Source organism: Lactuca serriola, chromosome 3 (assembly GCF_051521515.1).
Source record: "Lactuca serriola cultivar US96UC23 chromosome 3, Lser_US96UC23_V15, whole genome shotgun sequence".
NCBI classification, from domain to species: Eukaryota; Viridiplantae; Streptophyta; class Magnoliopsida; order Asterales; family Asteraceae; genus Lactuca; species Lactuca serriola.
This window is the reverse complement of record NC_136410.1, coordinates 192,423,760-192,442,159: the sequence shown is the minus strand read 5'-3', so window position 1 is coordinate 192,442,159 and position 18,400 is coordinate 192,423,760. Positions and strand designations below refer to the sequence as shown.

At 38.4% G+C, this 18,400-nt stretch overlaps 1 protein-coding gene across 1 annotated transcript; it reads right to left on the bottom strand.

The window, feature by feature from the left end:
- Positions 1 to 1,229: 1,229 nt before the first annotated feature.
- On the bottom strand, positions 1,230 to 4,482 carry LOC145093471 (uncharacterized). The gene is made up of 3 exons (XM_079031606.1): positions 3,748 to 4,482; positions 1,500 to 1,751; positions 1,230 to 1,400 (listed from the first exon to the last, which is right to left on the bottom strand). The coding sequence occupies exons 1-3, from the start codon at positions 4,423 to 4,425 to the stop codon at positions 1,377 to 1,379; spliced, it is 954 nt and encodes a 317-aa protein (XP_078887732.1). The 5' UTR covers positions 4,426 to 4,482; the 3' UTR covers positions 1,230 to 1,376.
- Between the last annotated feature and the right edge of the window lie 13,918 nt (positions 4,483 to 18,400).

Below are 18,400 nucleotides of genomic sequence, written 5' to 3'. Positions count from 1 at the left end.
GACGTGCGTCCATGAAAAAAAAATATAAAACAACACCTTTACATGACACACATTTATGATAATCGCCCTCTATGTTGGTAATTTTTTTTTGTTTGACACTAATTTTAGGGCATGCACAAATGTGTGTGTCCTCTATCCTTCATTTTTTGGAAAGCTAACATGAATTTTAGGACACACAAAAAATGTGTATCGTAAATCCGTGCGTAACATTGTTTCCGTGTCGTTAAAGGGCTATTTTCTAGTAGCGAGCGCTAAAAAGCACCTATTGTTTCACGCTCGAGTTGTTAGTCTGAATATCGAGCAATGGCGAATACTGCTGTGGAAATAGTATCCCTCACACATCTCCTACAGGAGCTTCATGTCATACCAGATGGCCAGTTGAAACTCTTGTGGGACAATCAAAGTGTTTTGTTTCTATCTCAAAATTTAGTTTAACTTAAGAGGGAAAAGTAGGTTTTGAAATGACCAACTTAGGTTTTGAAATGAAAAAAAAAAAGTACGTAATTAGAATATTATGTTAAACAATAAGAATAATCTTTGATACTATTTTTAGCCTAACAAAAATGAATCCTTCTATTTGTATAAAACATAACATCTAGCATAATATTGTTTAAATATAATCAAAAGTAGTTGAAGTCATAAGTGTCGACTATATTTGTATCATCAAGAACCATGTGATATAATAAATCATTTTTAATAGCTCTAAAGAATCTATGTGACTTGACCTACCTCCGCTAGAATACTGAAATTTCCGACTTAAATCGTTATCGAATATCACCGAATCGGCATTGTTTATAATAATATAAGATGAGAATTTGTACCTTAAAATAATTGAAATTTGGGATTGATACGGTCGGTACCAATGTTAGTACCAAAAACCAGTATTATTCCCGGTATTATTGGTACCTATAATATTACTTTTATTCAGTTCTTAATATCGGCCTTCCACCCGATTTGGTGTTCGAGAATCTTGAATACCGGTTTCATCTCATCTTCATCCGTGATGCCTCCAACATATAAAAATAAAAAAAGTAATATTTGCAAAAAGTAAAAACTCATTTTTTTTTTAGTTTAATTTAATGCTCTCGTACTAATAAGTCCTCGTGGTCCCATTTCTCAAATTTGGCTGGTTTTCATTTTGCAAAATGGGAAGCTTGATGGCTCATGTAACACGTTTGCTATTGTTCTCTTCTTTGTGTTTGTCTGGTAAGAATGTGACAATTTATAAGTTTTATTAATAAAATGTAACATTTTTCATTATTATCTTCATTTTGAAATAAAAATACATATGTACGTTGTCCAAAATACGTAATTCCATTCTAAGAAGGTCTTTAACTTAAAATTGTAACTCAGAAAAATAATAAAAAGTATCTCATTCAGTTTCTTTTCACGAACCTTCCCTGCAAATTGAAACAATAAAACAATGGAATATTATTAAAATGAGACTTAAACTATTTAACCCGAGTAGAAAATGCATTATAGAAAGAGACGTATATTACTTTAATACGAGGGCGTTTCTCAGCATTCAACTTTCTTACTTCATATCGAATGGTTTTAGCAAATAAACGGTTGCGTCTTTTCTCTTTGTATCTCTGGACACTAGCTTCTCTATGTTGAATCATTGCATTCAACCCCACTGCATGTAATGCATCCTCTCCTCTGCCAATGTCTGTATTTTCAATGTGTGTCATTTCCGGAACTGTCCATGACCCTCCATTGCCACCATTGTCTCGTTCGTCATGTGTGATGCCCTATACATAACATAACAATAATAAGAAACTTAATAATACATGTATTCATTGTTAAGAATTAGACATGATAACACATTAATTTTTCAAGTTTATATGGTGCAATGTGCCCATAATGTCTTTGGATTTTGTATCTTATAGCTTTACAAAGTAACATGGACAAAATTAGTGTCTAAATAACTCTATCTGGTCATGACTTTAGAGGTCAATCTTATTAGAGATCAGGTTAAATGCAACAAAATAGCAATATATTTAAATTGTTTTGTTTACTATAAAATAATATTTTTATTTTTTATTGTAAAAGATTGTACATTGAAAACTCCATCTAACTTGTTTTTATTTTAAATCAATAAAGCTTGTATTCATAAAAAAGTTATTAGTAAAAGATCTTATATTAAAAAAAAAATCGATTCATGCAATCTGGAACCGTTGAATGTGGAAAGGGTTAGCATTATGGCACTACAAATTCAAAATGTGAGGGAGAACGAGAATACTAACGGTGGTTGTTTTAAATGGATTTATTTTTAGGGCTATCTAATTTAGGGCATCATATATTAAAAAAATGAAAAATATGTTTTTTTAACTTAATATAATTAAAACGTTGGCGAGTTGACCTAAGGACCTCTCTACCTACCCAAACACGACACATTTTTTATACATGTTAAGTGAATCAAACTAAAATGGGAATATCTAATATGTGTCTAATGGCACATATAAAAAGCATTAGTTATAAAAATATTATAATAATTAAATGTGATAAACATTAATTATGTGTAATGTTATCATAACTAAATGTAAAATATTTTAATTTTAAGAAATATTATTTATAATTAATATTTATCATATTTAATTATAATAATATTCTTTTATAATTAATACTTTAATTAATGATATATATATATATATATATATATATATATATATATATATATATATATATATATATATATATATATTAGCACGCATTAAAAATCTCAACTAAAAATGTGTTAAAAGACCTCTTTAAGGTATGTACAAACCTGTTTATTTAGATGTCAAATTTATGTTGTGTTTTTTGTCATATTGATAATTGCCACTCTCGAATATATAATCTTAAAAAAAAATTAAATTAAGAAGATAAGCCATATATATATATATATATATATATATATATATATATATATATAATGTCCTATGATAACCATCACAATAATTTTTCAAACTTTTGGGGTGCATTGTCGACATATTGAAAAGTGGAGGAGCTTAAGTTGAACAAACTTAATTCCACTAGGGACTTGTACCGTACAAATTTACAGAGCAATAAAGTGCAAGCAGTGGTGGGGTCACAAGTCATCAATTGACACACATGTTAAAATCAACCCATTTCCAGATACTCAAATTCCTTAAAGCACAACTTTTATATTGCTATTGTACAATACGCAACACGATATGTACATTAGGAAGGGTTTACATAAATCGCATTTCGAAATTGCACAAGCCTATCGTTTCATGTAAGCATGTAATCAGATCTTTGACTGGTTAAGTCCAAAATATTCAAGATTCTCAGAACACCAATTCACCGACAACCCTTATTGCTTAAAATTAGTAACTTTAATTTTGTTACACAAATTTTTTTTTATAACTTTAATCATGTTAAAATTAATAACATTATAAATATTCTAGTAAACTTAGTGTCAAATCATCTGTCACTATTTTCTAGACTGAACGATGAAATACTAGCATGATCGAAATAATATTCCACAATAATTCATATGCTGTACGAAAATGACATAAACTGACCATAATTATTGCAAACATATATTTTGTCGACTAAAAATTTAGAAAAAAACTAAATGTTGGATCTTTTAATTATGTAAATATAACATGCAATCTAATCATGACTATTCTAAGTTGTATAACTCACACACAAATTATTACTTGCATGTATACAATTATACATGCATATATGTATGTATGTATATGTATATGTATGAAATGAAAAGGGAAGAATGGAACTCACATTAAGAGAGGTGGAAGATGGAAAAAATAAGTCATCATCTTGAAGATCGGGTACAGTTTGAGGTTGTGGAGTATCCGGATCCGAATTCTTATGAATATAAAGTGGACCTTTGTTGACCCAAGAATCCATAACTTTACCATAATCAAGCTTCAACACTAATTTACTCCGATGATGATTATTATGATTACATGATGTTGATGATGAAGACGACGATGACATCCCTCTAATCACCTTCTTCTTCTCCACAACCTCCGAATAACAAACCCACTTCTCATGACGATCCCTCTCGGTTTTATTCCTCCTCATCGCCGTCCGTACAAGCTCCACCTCTTCGTCGGCGTAGTTAACCGAAGAAGGAGATGGGTTGTTGGTGTTTTCTTCATCTTCGTCATCGGAGCACAGGATTCCGGTGAGGGTGGTGGCAGCTCCGTCGTCATCACAAGACGAGAACAGACAGGCCATGTTATGTTCTTCGTCTAGTTTATCTTGTTCGACTAGGTTTTCGGGGTGTAGTGGGAAAAGATTGATGAGTTGTTTGTTGTCATGGTCGTGGGTGGTGGTGGTGGGCATTGGTAGTGGAGTGGTGGTGATAAGCTGAAGACGGAGGCTTAAGTATTTGGGTTTTCGGCGTTTAGTTCTGGTTTTACGTGAAGAAGGTTTGGAGGCTTTGGTGATCATAGTAGAGGGGTTGAAAAAGGTGAAAGGGGAAGGGGGTGGGGGTGGGGGTAGGGTGAGCTTTTGTAGTCAGCAGTGTGGTTTATATGAGAAGATTGATGAAGAGCGACGTGGTGTGATTTGATTGGAGGGGGTTTGGATATTTCGGAGATTTCGTTTGGATGCATAGATAAGAGTAGATGGGGGGTGGGTTGGCTCACATACCCCATGGCTTTATACTACTACGTACCTTTTGAGCTCTTTTCATGACTTGCACGTGATGACACAATACTTTTCATTTATTACGTACATGTTCAAATTAATTGGACTGTATTTGGTTTGTAAGTTTTATGGAATCCACGAAATTACGTATCAATATCATACCTTAATGTTTGTTAGATTGTAGTATTAGAGTGAAAACAATTGTGTGCGATCGAATGGAAAAGTTGATCTTGTCGTTAACAAAGCACCAATATCTATACATACAACACCAATATTGTTACATAGAACAAGATTTTGGAAAAGGGAAAGTATTCTATAAACTAGCCTAACAATACCTATAAGATAAATATAAAATACATGATAGAGATATGTCTAATAGTCGCCCCAGTTGATGTAGTTGGAGGTGGCCGGATGCACCTGTCTTGGAAGTCATCAATCAAGATCCGTGGTAGGTGGTGAATATGTCATCGACATTAAGTAAGAAATACGTTATAACATTGCCATGTTTGTATATAAAAAAGCAGTGATCACAGATGCTATGCTTGAAACCGATTGTGTTATTAACATTACCAAAATGTTGTTACCAAACATGAGGCATGACCGGGATGAGAAGCATCAAGAAAATCAATTGGTTCGTGAATATATACTGTAAATTGAAAGAGATTGTATAAAAAAAACATTTTCGACATCAAATGTATTTATTGGCCATAACTTTGGAGATAACAATTAAGGCTCTGAATGGTGCATTTGAAAGCCGGTTTTACAATCGGGCTAAAAGTCTCATGACAAACAATTTCGACTTATTGAGAACGTCCATTACCAACAAGGTGTGCTTTATAACGCTCGAACGGTCCATTTGATTTTAATTTGTGCTTAAAATTTACATCAATCTTATTTTGGGCATTTTTTTCAGCATAAACTTCCTTGATTTTGACGACAAATACCGTTACAATGAAAAGTCAAAACATAAAATTCGTACATATTTCTTTATTTTTTTCAGAACAGTTTAAACAACCTCAATCGTAATAACAAGTCGTTGGATATGGTCAAAAATACGAACGCAAAGTAAATATATCCAACGCTTTTACTCCCTCTTCTTTGTTGGGCCATATAATAACCAAGTCTAGAATACTCAAAACAACAAAGTTGTGTATAATTCGGTTTTCTCTTTGGAAAATCTTGAATCACCTAAATCAAGTTAAGATGTTTTAGATATCGCCAAAACATGAAGACATGGTTAAGCTGTCCGACAACATTATTGTATCTATATTTTCTCGCTTTTATCCAATGTGCTCACGTTTCAACTTGTCTTTGTTTCTTCATTTATCCCCTCCAATTTTATTCATCTATCGCTTTCATAAACCCACATGTTTTCAATTCTTCGACTTCCCAACTCGATCTACACCATGTAAGCTTATGAACTTTTGTATGTTTGTTTAGCGTTTTGCCACTTCTTAGTTTTTATAGAATGACATAGTTTTATTAAAACATGATAAAATAACTAGCAACACCCTATACCTTGTCATCAAAACACTGACGAGGGGTCAAACCGTCGAATAACATCATTTTTGTACCATTTCAGCTCGATTTTCATTTTTTTTGTATCACAGCTTCGATTTTAACTATAATTTAACATTTTCAAACATATATATTAAGTATCATATATCTAAAAATATAACTATTTAATCAAATATTTTAAGAAAATTGTCTAAAATATATGTATCAATATGACAATATCAAAATACCTCATACTTATCTTTTGTTTTTCCGTAAGCAAACTAGATTGTTATTATGCTATATCAAAACTTTGCTCACCAACATCACATAGAGTAAACCAGTTCGAATTCATCAATTATATCTCGTCTCAATGCATATATTTGTGCCTAGATCCTAATTACTTCCCCAGCTATAAATACTTGCAATCCACATAAATGTTCCCAACTACAATATTCATTTATGCATTCCTCTTAATACATCATTAAAAAACTTTCTTAACCTCAAGTTATTTTTGTTAAGTTTCCAAGCATACATATGATAAAAATAACATAAAAATAAAAATTACAACTTTGACTACTAAGCCATTTTGCATTTGACACTTTGCTTTATTTCTTCACTTTATTCAAGATCTTCATACTTTGATAGCTTTTATTCACTTAATAACTTTAAACAACCTTTTTTTTCTTTTGCTTTTCTTTTTCACAATTTATTTTTTTATTTCTTTTTCTTTCATAACTCACTTTTTTTCTCTCAAACTAAAAACCAAAAACAAAAATATATATTTAAGTAAGGGAACTTAACATCAACCCGTATTGGTTAAAGGTATTAGTCAAGAATGTAATGACAACATAAATTTTCCTAAATAGATTTCAGTACACGATGCAAAACTTTTTATGTTCCTTACACTACACAAGTTTACGTTTTTATCTCATGATTTCACTAGAATTTGGAAGTTACAAATATATTATAACAAACTGGCTCAGCAAAACCTTTAAATTCATATCAAATTACCCCAGACAATACTAGCAAACTTAGTTCTAACACAACAAAAATTTTTAATTTTCTAGATTTTTCTAATTTAGACCATTTTCAAGTCTTTACTTTTTTATTCTTTTTATCTATCATTTTTATATTTTACTTCAATCTAACATGTTCTTTTCCTTTTTTTTTTAAATTATCTACCCCACACTTAAATTATACAATGCCCTAATTGAATAAACACAATTAAAAACTTATAAAATAAAAGAGCGAGAAAAGGAACAAACTCGCCTAGTTTATGTAGTTGCGAGATAAGATGAATGTCGTGAATTGCGTGTCGATATTAAGCTTGAATTTTTCTACTGGAACACTCCAAAATCTAAACATCATTGCTTAAAACAGTGGACTCTTGGCAGCAAAACAAGAGGCGGACAACTAAACTTCAATGCTAAAAGATAATATGAATGGGGGTTGCCATGTCGTGGTACGTAGTGTACCACGCCGTGGTCTTTGGAAGAAACTGGAGATTAATTACATAAAAATATTCTTCGCAACACATAGTGAGAATTCACGTGAAGCGGTCTTCTAAGAATAAGCTTGTGATTTAAAATATCTTCGAAACATGCATATCGAATTGTTGTGTTCTAGCCTTCAAATATCGGGAAAATAAGTTGCGATATAATCGTAAATTGCTAAAAATAATCGACCAATCAGAAGGTGATCAGGGTCTTGATTAGTCCCTCGTATCAATTTTCTCCATATGTAGCATTGATAGTTCAGTAGACTCCTCGGTTTTGCTCTACGTAAAATATGTACCCCACACTTATTTGTTTGTCACGCCTCTTGCCTTCTTTTTCGTCTTATTTTCCTGAAATACATCAAAACTAAAAAACACATTAAATTAGTATCTAATAATCAAGATGGAAAACTCATTCAATCACTAAAAATAAAAACTAAACTTTTCAAATAAGACGAAAAATAAAAATGCAAACCAAATGTCAGGTTGCCTCCTACAAAGCGTTTCTTTTTGTGGAGTCATGATGTAACATCTGAAATTTCAGGTATATTATTGTGTAGTTGAATTTTTTAAATTTATGGAGGGACTTGATGAGTTGAGAGTCCAATTCGCCGAGTAGGGTCAAGTTGCCGCGTGGGAATTAATGAGTGGACTCGACGAGTTAGAGAGTTGACTCACTGAGTAGGTGTTGGGTAGAGAAACCCTAATTTCCCGGGGTTGGGGCCTATATAAGGGAACTTATGCCCCATTTCCACCTCACCAGTTACCCTACACCCCTGAGAGAAAACCCTAATCGCCATTGGAGCTAGAAAGTGAGTGGGGAGCTAAATTGGTAGTTTTTTGTGCATTCTTTGAAGGAGGAGTGACGATTATTGAGGTTGGGGCAACAAGAAGCTTGGGATCCACAGGTTCAACAGTGTTTTCTTGAGGTAAGTATGCTGACTTGCTCATCATCTAGGGAGATCTTGAAATGGTAGTTTTTCTAGGGTTTTCTTCCATTTCTTAGAGTCTTTGAGCCTTTTTGTGTATGATATGAGGTTGAAACCTCATATCTGAAGTGTGGAGGGTCTTGAGAGCCCAAAGACCTGCACTATATTGAGCTAGAGACCAGATTTTGAGCACCTAACCATTTGTTAGACTTTGTATTGGCATTTTAGGCATATATGCCATGCATGAACATATAGGTCGAGACTTTACGCAGCTTTTGTACATTTAAGGGCTAGATCTAGAGTCCAGTGTGGTAGATCTGGCCTTGGACATCCGAGTGAGAAATCAGATCGAAGGGACTTGTCGAGTCTATGAGATGACTCGACGAGTCGGTGAGGGTTTGTCCCGATGACCTTGAGCGTGCAATAACTTGGCGAGTTAGGGCTTAACTCGACGAGTAGAGTTGGACCTTTTGAAACATCTGAGGAAACGAGGTGTAACACCCAAAAACATGGTATGTCTTGAAACCCTCAAGAATTCATATATTTGCAGTTTTGGTCCCTTGAGTACACTGGGCGTACCTATGGGTACGCATAGCGTACTCTGCCTATGTGATCGCGGAGGAGCCCTGCGTACGCTAGGCTTACGTAAGGGTACGCCGGGCGTACGCGTTAGAAGGAAAAACCCTAAATCACGGACTTGTTCCCTATTTAAACGTCTTTTGGCCTCTTGAACCAAACCCTATCAGTCTCTTTAGCCCCATTTCGTCTTCCTACAGCTGAGTTAGTGTGTGAGTGAGACTTGGAGCCTAAGAAGAGGGTTTTGGTGGTTATTTTGGAGTTCTTTAAAGAAGGAGAGTTGTGAAGCAAGCTTAGATCAGTTGGATGCTTCAAGGATCTGCTTTTGGGTCATCTTGAAAGGCTTCTGGAGGTAAAAAGCTTGTACCTTTCCATGTAAATCTTTAGATCTAGCTAGGGTTTTCTAGTTTGGTCCATTTTGTTGGACTTTAGACCTCTTTTGGCAAGTTAAGCAACTCCATGAGAGGAGAATGGTAGATCTGATGTCCCTTGTTCGTTTTGAAGTATAAAAAATGGAGTCTTGGTGGAAGTATTGGTCTCATGCATGGGTTAAGGGCTTTGGAAAGGTTAAAATGAAAGTTTTGGGAGTATAGGGGGGCATGCAAAGGCATAAAGTTGGCAACTTTATGCCTTAGGACGTATTAATCAACTCAGATCTGGCTTTTCGACGTAAAGAAATTGAGTATTAAGCACTTAATGGAGAAAGTGCTTAGTCTGGAAGAACGTTGGGCGTACTCAATGTACGCTGCGGGTAGTCCTTAAGACCCGGTACGCTGCGTGTACCAGAATAGTACATCGAGCATACACACTGCAGATTGGGTCGGATCTGTTTTGGGCCTTTGTGCTTTTGGGCTTAATTTTGGTTAATGGGCTGGTTGTATGCTGTGGATTGTGGTCTATTTCTTCTGTTATGGGACATGAAAACTTTGGTTGGATCTTATTGGGCCAAAAGGTCGTTAATGATTTTGGATTAGGACCTTGGGGCCATTAGCAAGGGAAGGATAATTGGGCCTCATGGAAGAATGTGGGTTTGGGTTGTCCTGGATTGAATTAAGGTCCTAACATTGATTAGTATTAATTGTCCAGCTCGGGAGGTTGCAGACTGTTAGGAGAGCATCTTTTGTGTTCAGCAGACTGAGGTGAGTTTTCTCACCATACCTATGGGCTATGGGTCTAAGGACCAAGGCCAGCCCATTATGTGATTGTGATATATGTGTTAGCCATCATGTGTTTTGACATGATATGTGATTGTGTGTTTTGCATGAAGACCCCAGGGGGAGCCCGTGACATTAGATGTAAGACCATGCAGGGTAGCCCATGGCAGTCCTAGGAAAAGACCATGTGGGGTAGCTCATGGCATTAGATGTAAGACCATGTGGGGTAGCCCATTACGGTCCTAGGTAAAGACCATGTGGTGTAGCTCATGGCATTAGATGTAAGACCATGTGGGGTAGCCCATGGTAGTCCTAGGTAAAGACCATGTGGGGTAGCCCATGGCACTATTACAGGTTTTATGTATGCATGGCTTATGTGATATGTGTGTAGCTTTAATTAGCTAACAGGATATGCGTATGTGTGGTGTGTGGTATGCTCTAGGGAACTCACTAAGCATTTTGCTTACAGGTTGTTGATTGTTTCAGGTACATCTGAGCCCAAGGGAAAGGGCAAGGCGTGATGGCTCGGCGTGCACTCTATCGCTCTCTTTCACTGTTAGGGTTGGGGAAACTCTGATGATTTGAATAACTTGTAATGAATCGTTGATTTGAAAACAATTATGTTGGGATTTTATGGTTTAAGCAATTATGTTTTATTAATTAAAAAGTGAAAATTTTCTTTAAAAATTTGGGTCGTTACAAGTTGGTATCAAAGACTTGGTTTGAGGGATTCAGGCACACTCTCGGGTGTGTCAGGACTCAAACTAAGGGAATGGTAAAAGTGTTTTCAAAAATTAACTAAAAAGGGTTTTCAAAAGGAAGTGAAAGATAAGAGTGCAACTCGCGTGATCAACCGAGCCAAGTAAGTAGTTCCACAATATGTTAGCCATGTTATACTGATATTTGAACATTGTTGATTATATAGAACTTGCTATGTGTATGCTTTTAAAATTATATATGGTGAGGAGATTATAGCCTCAGAATAATTGATTTGTCCTTATTTCATGTTCCTTGTTTGGTTGTGGTTCTAGGGTAGAGTCCTTTATTCGAAAGTCTATTTGATCCTTTTCTGTGTATAATTTACATGCATAAAGGCAACCTGTCATGATTGGTTTGATTGGTGTGAGTAGAGTAAATCTTAGGATAGACTGAGGTTGATGTACTCGATAATTATGGATCATGGTTTGGTTATGGGACAAATTGGAGTTATCAGGTAGAGCAGTAGGGAAAGGTACGTGTAGGTGTGGAAGGTAGTATTGGGCCCGTACTACTGGAAGCATAGGACCTATACCTAAAGCGCTGTTAGATCTCATGACTACGAGGAGGACTAGTGTGGAAAAACCCCTTATATGGAAATCCTGATCATTGTAATTTGTGATATTTCAGTCCAGCATGGTGGTGACATGATTTGGAGAAGGAGGATCAGGATCGGGGTCTGGATCCGGGGTGGGATCAGGAGACACTACTGATGTCATCGATGAGAAGCTGCACGAGCTCATTGCAGCCGAGGTTACCACATGTATCCTTAACACGACCCCAATCATTTTCGGGACGGACAAGGAGGGCATTATGGAGATTTAGTTGGCCGCGGGTCAGGTTGGGACCCGAACTCCCTCGTTTCTGGAGTTCAAGGTGTGTGGGGCGCCAGAGTTTTTCGGGGTCAGGGACCCCATTGTTAGTCGATGCTGGGTGGCGGATATCGAGAATGCCGCTTGGATGAGGCACAGGTTGGCTTTGCTTCTTGGATGCTGAGGGATAAAGCCCGGGATTGGTGGGGCGAGGTTACTAGCCAGGTGGGCCCAGCCGGGGTGGCTGAGATGACATGGGTCGAGTTTGTACAACGATTTGATTCAGATTTTGCATCGCCCATTGAGGTGCAACGGCTAGTACGAGAGTTTCATGATTTGTAGCAGACCACTGAGACTGTGACGGAGATCAACGCCAAGTTTCAGGAGCGAGCCTTGTTGATCCCACAGTATGCCACTGACGAGGAGATAAGATGTACCCGGTATCATTCCATGTTGAGGGATGATATCTGGGAATTTGTGAGCTTTACAGGGTGCAAAACCTTGAATGAGATGGTGGATAAGGCCCGTAAGCGGGAGATGGAGTTGGATTCCCAAGCTAAGCAGAAGCCCGAGCAGGCACAGACAACAGTGGGTCAGGTTAAAAAGCCTAAGACCTCAGATTCATCTAGTAGAGGCCAGCAGGGCCAGGGATGGTGTGCCAAGTGTGGGAGATTTCATAGCGGGGCGTGTCGGACAGCTGGGATATTGAGATGTTACTCTTGTGGGCAGCAGGGCCACGTGAGCAGGGATAGCCCCAACAAGGGCCTGATATGTTTCCACTGCAACCAGACCAGCCACAAAAAAGGCCAATTGCTCGAGGTTGCAGGGAGGGGGAGGAGCGGTGGCAGTGCCTACGCCAGCCACCCTAAGGATCACTGATGCTCGCCCTGCTAAGGCGGAAGCCACAACGGTGAAGAGCCACGCGTTTCAGCTGACTACCGAAGAGGCTCGGGCTGCGCTAGATGTTATGGCTGGTATGTGTTTGTTATCCTCTGCTTTTATCATTTTGTATGACTTATGTGTGCTTATGTTGTATAGGGACCTTTTTGGTCAATGGTATGACTACTCATGTCTTGTTTGATTCGGGAGCTACCCGGTCATTTGTGTCTCTTGCGCTTAGCAAGAAACTTAGGGATGCATCGGGAACCTTGGATTCCCCGCTCGAGGTAGGAATTGTTGATGACTGCACCGTTAGTGTGGCGAGGGTATATCGAGGCTGTGTTCTGAATGTGTTGGGTGAAAGGTTCCGTGTGGATCTAGTTTTGATACCGTTACGAGGGTTGAAAGTCACTGTTGGGATGGACTGGTTGGGGGCCAATGGGGCCATGATTTATTGCGAGCGCCAGTTGGTTAGGGTTCAAATCCCAAGTGGGGGAGAATTGGTTCTTCACGAGGAGAGGGCCTCGCATGGACCTACCCTCTGTTCGGCAACGAGAGCTAGGAGATTTTTACAGCAGGGTTGCACATGATTTCTGGCTTATGTCTCAGATACGAGGGTGGAGACCGTGATGGAATTGGGCAGCGTGCCGGTTGTACATGATAACCGGGATGTGTTCCCCGAGGATTTACCAGGAGTGCCTCCGGAGAGGCTTGTGGAGTTTCACATTGACCTGGTGTCGGGTGCCGCCCCGATAGCAAAGGCATCATATCGGTTAGCACCGCCAGAGATGCAGGAATTATCTGCACAGCTCCAGGAGCTGCTTGACCAAGGGTTCATTTGCCCAAACAGTTCCCCGTGGGGTGCACCGATTCTTTTCGTGAAAAAGAAGGATGGGTCGCACCGCATGTGCATCGATTATAGGGAACTGAACAAAATGACGATGAAGAACCATTATCCGTTGCTGAGGATTGATGATTTATTTGATCAGCTTCAGGGTGTGTCTTGGTTCTCCAAGATTGACCTTCGGTCTGGGTATCATCCGATGAGGATTCGGGATGAGGATATACCGAAGATGGCCTTTAGGACTCGGTATGGGCACTATGAGTTTGTGGTTATGCCGTTCGGGCTCACCAATGCCCCAACAACATTCATGGACCTCATGAAAAGAGTGTGTAGGCCGATGCTGGATCGATCGGTGATTGTCTTTATCGATGATATTCTGGTCTACTCTAGGACCAGGGAGCAGCACGAGCATCACTTGAGGGAGGTTTTAAAGACCATGAGGGCAGAGAAAATTTACGCGAAGTTTTCCAAGTGTGAATTTTGGCTGCTGGAGGTACAGTTTCTGGAGCATGTCATCAATCAGGAGGGTATTTTAGTTGATCTAGCCAAGTTGGAGGCTGTGATGCAGTGGGAAGTACCGAGGAGTGCATCTGAGATTCCTAGTTTCTTGGGCTTAGCAGGTTACTATCGGAGATTTATCAAGGATTTCTCCAAGATCGCTGTGCTATTGACCCGCTTGACCAAGAAGAATGTGACCTTTCAGTGGGGTGAGGATCAGTAGATGGCGTTTGAGACCCTGAGACGGAGGTTATGCAAGGCTCCGGTTCTAGTACTACATGAGGGGTTGGATGATTTTGTGGTGTTCTGTGATGCATCGATTTCAGGGTTGGGTGTGGTATTGATGCATAGTGGCATGTGATTGCTTATGCCTCGAGGCAGTTGAAGCCTCATGAGGCAAATTACCCCACTCATGACCTGGAACTGGGGGTAGTGGTGTTTGCCCTCAAGATTAAGAAGTACTACTTATATGGTGTGTGGTTCACTATTTATACCGATCACAAGAGTTTGAAGTATTTGATGGATCAGCATAACCTCAACATGCGACAGAGGAGGTGGTTAGAGGTGCCGAAGGACTATGACTGCGAGATTCTATACCACCCAGGGAAGGCTAATGTAGTGGCCGACGTGTTGAGCCGCAAGACGGTGGGGTCACTGATTAGGGACATCTGTATGAGGAAGACTGTGATTTCGTCCTTGTTGGATTTGATCCGAGAGGCCCAGATTGAGGGGGAGAAGAAGGAGAACTGGAAAGTGGATAAATTTTGGGGTCAGTATCCTTTGTTTGTTAAGGATAGCTGCGGTCTTTTGACGTAGTGTGGACGAGTATGGGTGTCGGTATCAGGTGGAGTGAGGCAGAGGCTATTAGAGGAGGCGCATAAGTCCAAGTTTTCTATACATCCAGGTGCAACAAAAATGTATAGGGAATTGAGGCTGAGTTATTGGTGGCCCTACATGAAGCGGGAGATCGCCTGGTTTGTGGAGTGGTGCTTGACCTGCAGGAAGGTCAAGACCGAGCATCAACGGCCTCATTGCAAGGATCAGCCGTTACCCATTCCTATGTGGAAGTGGGAAAAGATGACTATGGACTTCATTACGAAGCTACCAAGACGGCGAGGGGCATGGATTCTATATGGTTTATTGTAGATAGACTGAAAAAGAGTGCCCATTTCATTACGATCTTTGAGAGTATATCAGCAGAAAAGTTGGCGGACATTTATGTTCGAGAAGTGGTGGCTAGGCACGGGCTGCCAGTGTCGGTGGTTTCAGATAGGGATGTTCGGTTTACATCCAGGTTTTGGAAGAAGTTCCACGAGGAACAAGGCACTCAACTGCATTTCAGTATGACATATCACCCTCAGACTGACGGTCAGAGTGAGAGGATGATCCAGACTCTGGAGGACATGCTTCGAGCCTGTGTGTTGGATTTTGGAGGAAGTTGGGATACGTATCTCCCGCTGGCAGAGTTTTCGTATAATAACAGTTATCATGCCAGTATCAACCGAGCTCCATTCGAGATGTTGTACGGTTGGAGGTGCAGGACCCCAGTATGCTGGGGCGAGGTTGGACATCAGGTCATGGGGAGACTAGTTGCGAGTCGCGCAGAGCCGTCAGAAGAGTTATGTTGATAGACGGCGATCGGATCTCGAGTTTCAGGTGGGGGATTTTGTTTTGCTGAAGGTGTCGCCTTGGAAGGGGATTATCAGGTTTCGTAAGAGGGGCAAGTTGGGGCCTCGGTTCATAGGCCCGTTCAGGATTGTAGCCCGAGTGGGCAAGGTGGCATATCATTTAGAGATTCCAGAAGAGCTTAGTCAAATTCATAACACCTTCTGTCACACCCCCAAACCAAGGATGGCGGAAACGTCCGGGGGTGGAGGACTTCACGTACAGTATCACAACAACGTGTATAATAGTGCTCAAAGTAAATACCACCATCAAAAATATAATTGAAAGAGCTACACCAAAGTATATGTTTACATATTTCAAAATCAATTACATTATGATGACAAAAATAAATTGTTGACGGTTTAACGTCCCATCTTCAAAGCGCTGAAGTTTTCCTGTTTCACTGATTTCCTGAGAATACAAGTAGTTTTAAAAAAAAGTGTCAACAATTAAGTTGGTGAATTCATAAGAGTTTTGTTTGAAGTAAAAACCGTTTTCCTTGCAAAATCGATAGAGTTTGATTTCTAGAAAATCCAATATTTTCTTAGTTAAGGGTGAACAGAATATTCCTATATGATGTGTTAATGAACCCTAGGATGACCCGTAGATTTCCCCTATAATCGTCCAACGTATATAAGTTATGTAAGATTTAAGTTAGATAAAACGTCGAATATAGTGGGTCTGCCCTAGGTCCACAACCCAACGAGGAACAGGAGATGAGGCGGGCCCACCAGTTCTAAGCCAATCAAGACTAAATTCATATACGACTCTAGCATATACGCTCGACGCTTATAGTTGAAGTCTAACAATTCTAGATGAAGTATAGATTTAATATCATAAATACTAGTTTATGTGAAACCGGTACTTTGTATCTGTACTTCTTTTTGTATAAAAACCCGGTACTTTGTAATGTACCCCCATTTATATGAAAACCCGGTACTTTGTATCTGTACCCCTTTTTGTATAAAAACCCGATACTTTGTATCTGTACCCTTTTTTGTATAAAGACCCGGTACTTTGTAATGTACCTCATGTATATGAAAACCCGGTACTTTATATCTGTACCCCTTTTTGTATAAAGACCCGACACTTTGTAATGTACCCCATTTATATGAAAACCCGGTACTTTGTAATGTACCCCTTCTCGTGTGAAAAACTTTTGTAACGTAAATGATCATAAACTATACCTATTATAGTTTATCAAAATATTTGAAATGTATATGCAACGCTAACTATACTTATTATAGTTTAGTATGTTTATTTGTGGTGTTAAAAATCCGTTCTATGTAAGTCTAATGTATAGTACAATATAGCTATGTTTATCTTGCTTTGTTTTGTACTAATGATTATGATGGAGGATTCTTACAATTCAGTGAGTGTTTTCTATTGTATAATTATACCACTACAAGAAATACTTGTAATATATGAACTTGTCAAAGATTTAACACTTTGCTCAAAATGTTACAAAGTGTTTTGAATGTTATAAGCAGTTAACTAACTCTTAACCTTTCTGCACTGCTTTAGAAAAATCATAGAGAAATCATACGAAGTCAAAAACTAGATCCGTAAAGTCTGAGAGTTCCTAAAATATGTCTAGTTTACTCATAATTTTTATCATGATTTTTGGAAGCCTTCAACTTGTATTAAAATGCTCATATTCACAGACTGGTCCAGATTTGTGTTTGAAAAGACAGGCTGTTTTGTAAAAATCACCATAAATTGTAGAAACGTCGTGTGGAGTTGTGCAAGTAGTCATTTTAAAGCTAAGAAGTGGAACTACGTTCACCTAAAACAGTTTTGAAAACTAAAATGTTTAAGTTGTCAAAACCAGTCCGTGAATGGAGTCCAACTTTTCTGATGAAAGCTGTTAAAAAAGTTTAGTTATGTTCTTGGTGTTTTAACTTGTATTCCCCCTTTAAAAGCTTGAGAAAACATGAAAATGTAGGGGTATGAACTCAGCTTGAGTGATTTCAGTAGATGGATGATGGAGAAAAGAAGTGTTCAACTCAAGAACACTTGGGAGATGGTTGAATATTTGAGGAGCTAACAATAAATATGACGATATTTGTGTAAGCAATCTATGATTTGAGTAGAAGGAAGTGAAATAATAATAAGGACGATGAATTATACTTATCAAGAGAAGAATAAAGCTTGAAAATCAGCCTTGGAGTCTTGAAATAGAAAGAAAAAGTTTGAGAGAAAAGTTGTGTTGTATTTTTGGTGGAATGAGAGCAAGTGAAAGAAAATGAGGAGAGAGGATGAATTTCCAGCTCTCAAAAACATGGGAATAACTTGTTAGTGAGGTAAAAAGTACAAGGAAGTGACAGTGTATGGTGGGGAGGAGTGTGGGTTAGTCATGGAGTGGATATGGTGGTTGCTTGTGCCATAATACAAAGAAAAGTCAACACTCAACCTTTGTACTTCACCCAATCTTCTTGGATAAGGTTTTATCCTAAAAAATGTGATTAATCATTAATTAAGGGTCCTTACATGTTAAAATAAAGTTTTGGGTGAAAATCTCGTGTTAAAACAATTAAAAACGGGCCTAAAACGCAAAACTAGTCGAAAACCGGGAGAAAAGGAGCTTCTAGCGAGACCTCTCGGTCCTAGGCCGAGGTTCGGTCCCCTCTGATGCTAGGCGCGAAGGCGAGATGGACCGAAAGAAATAGGAA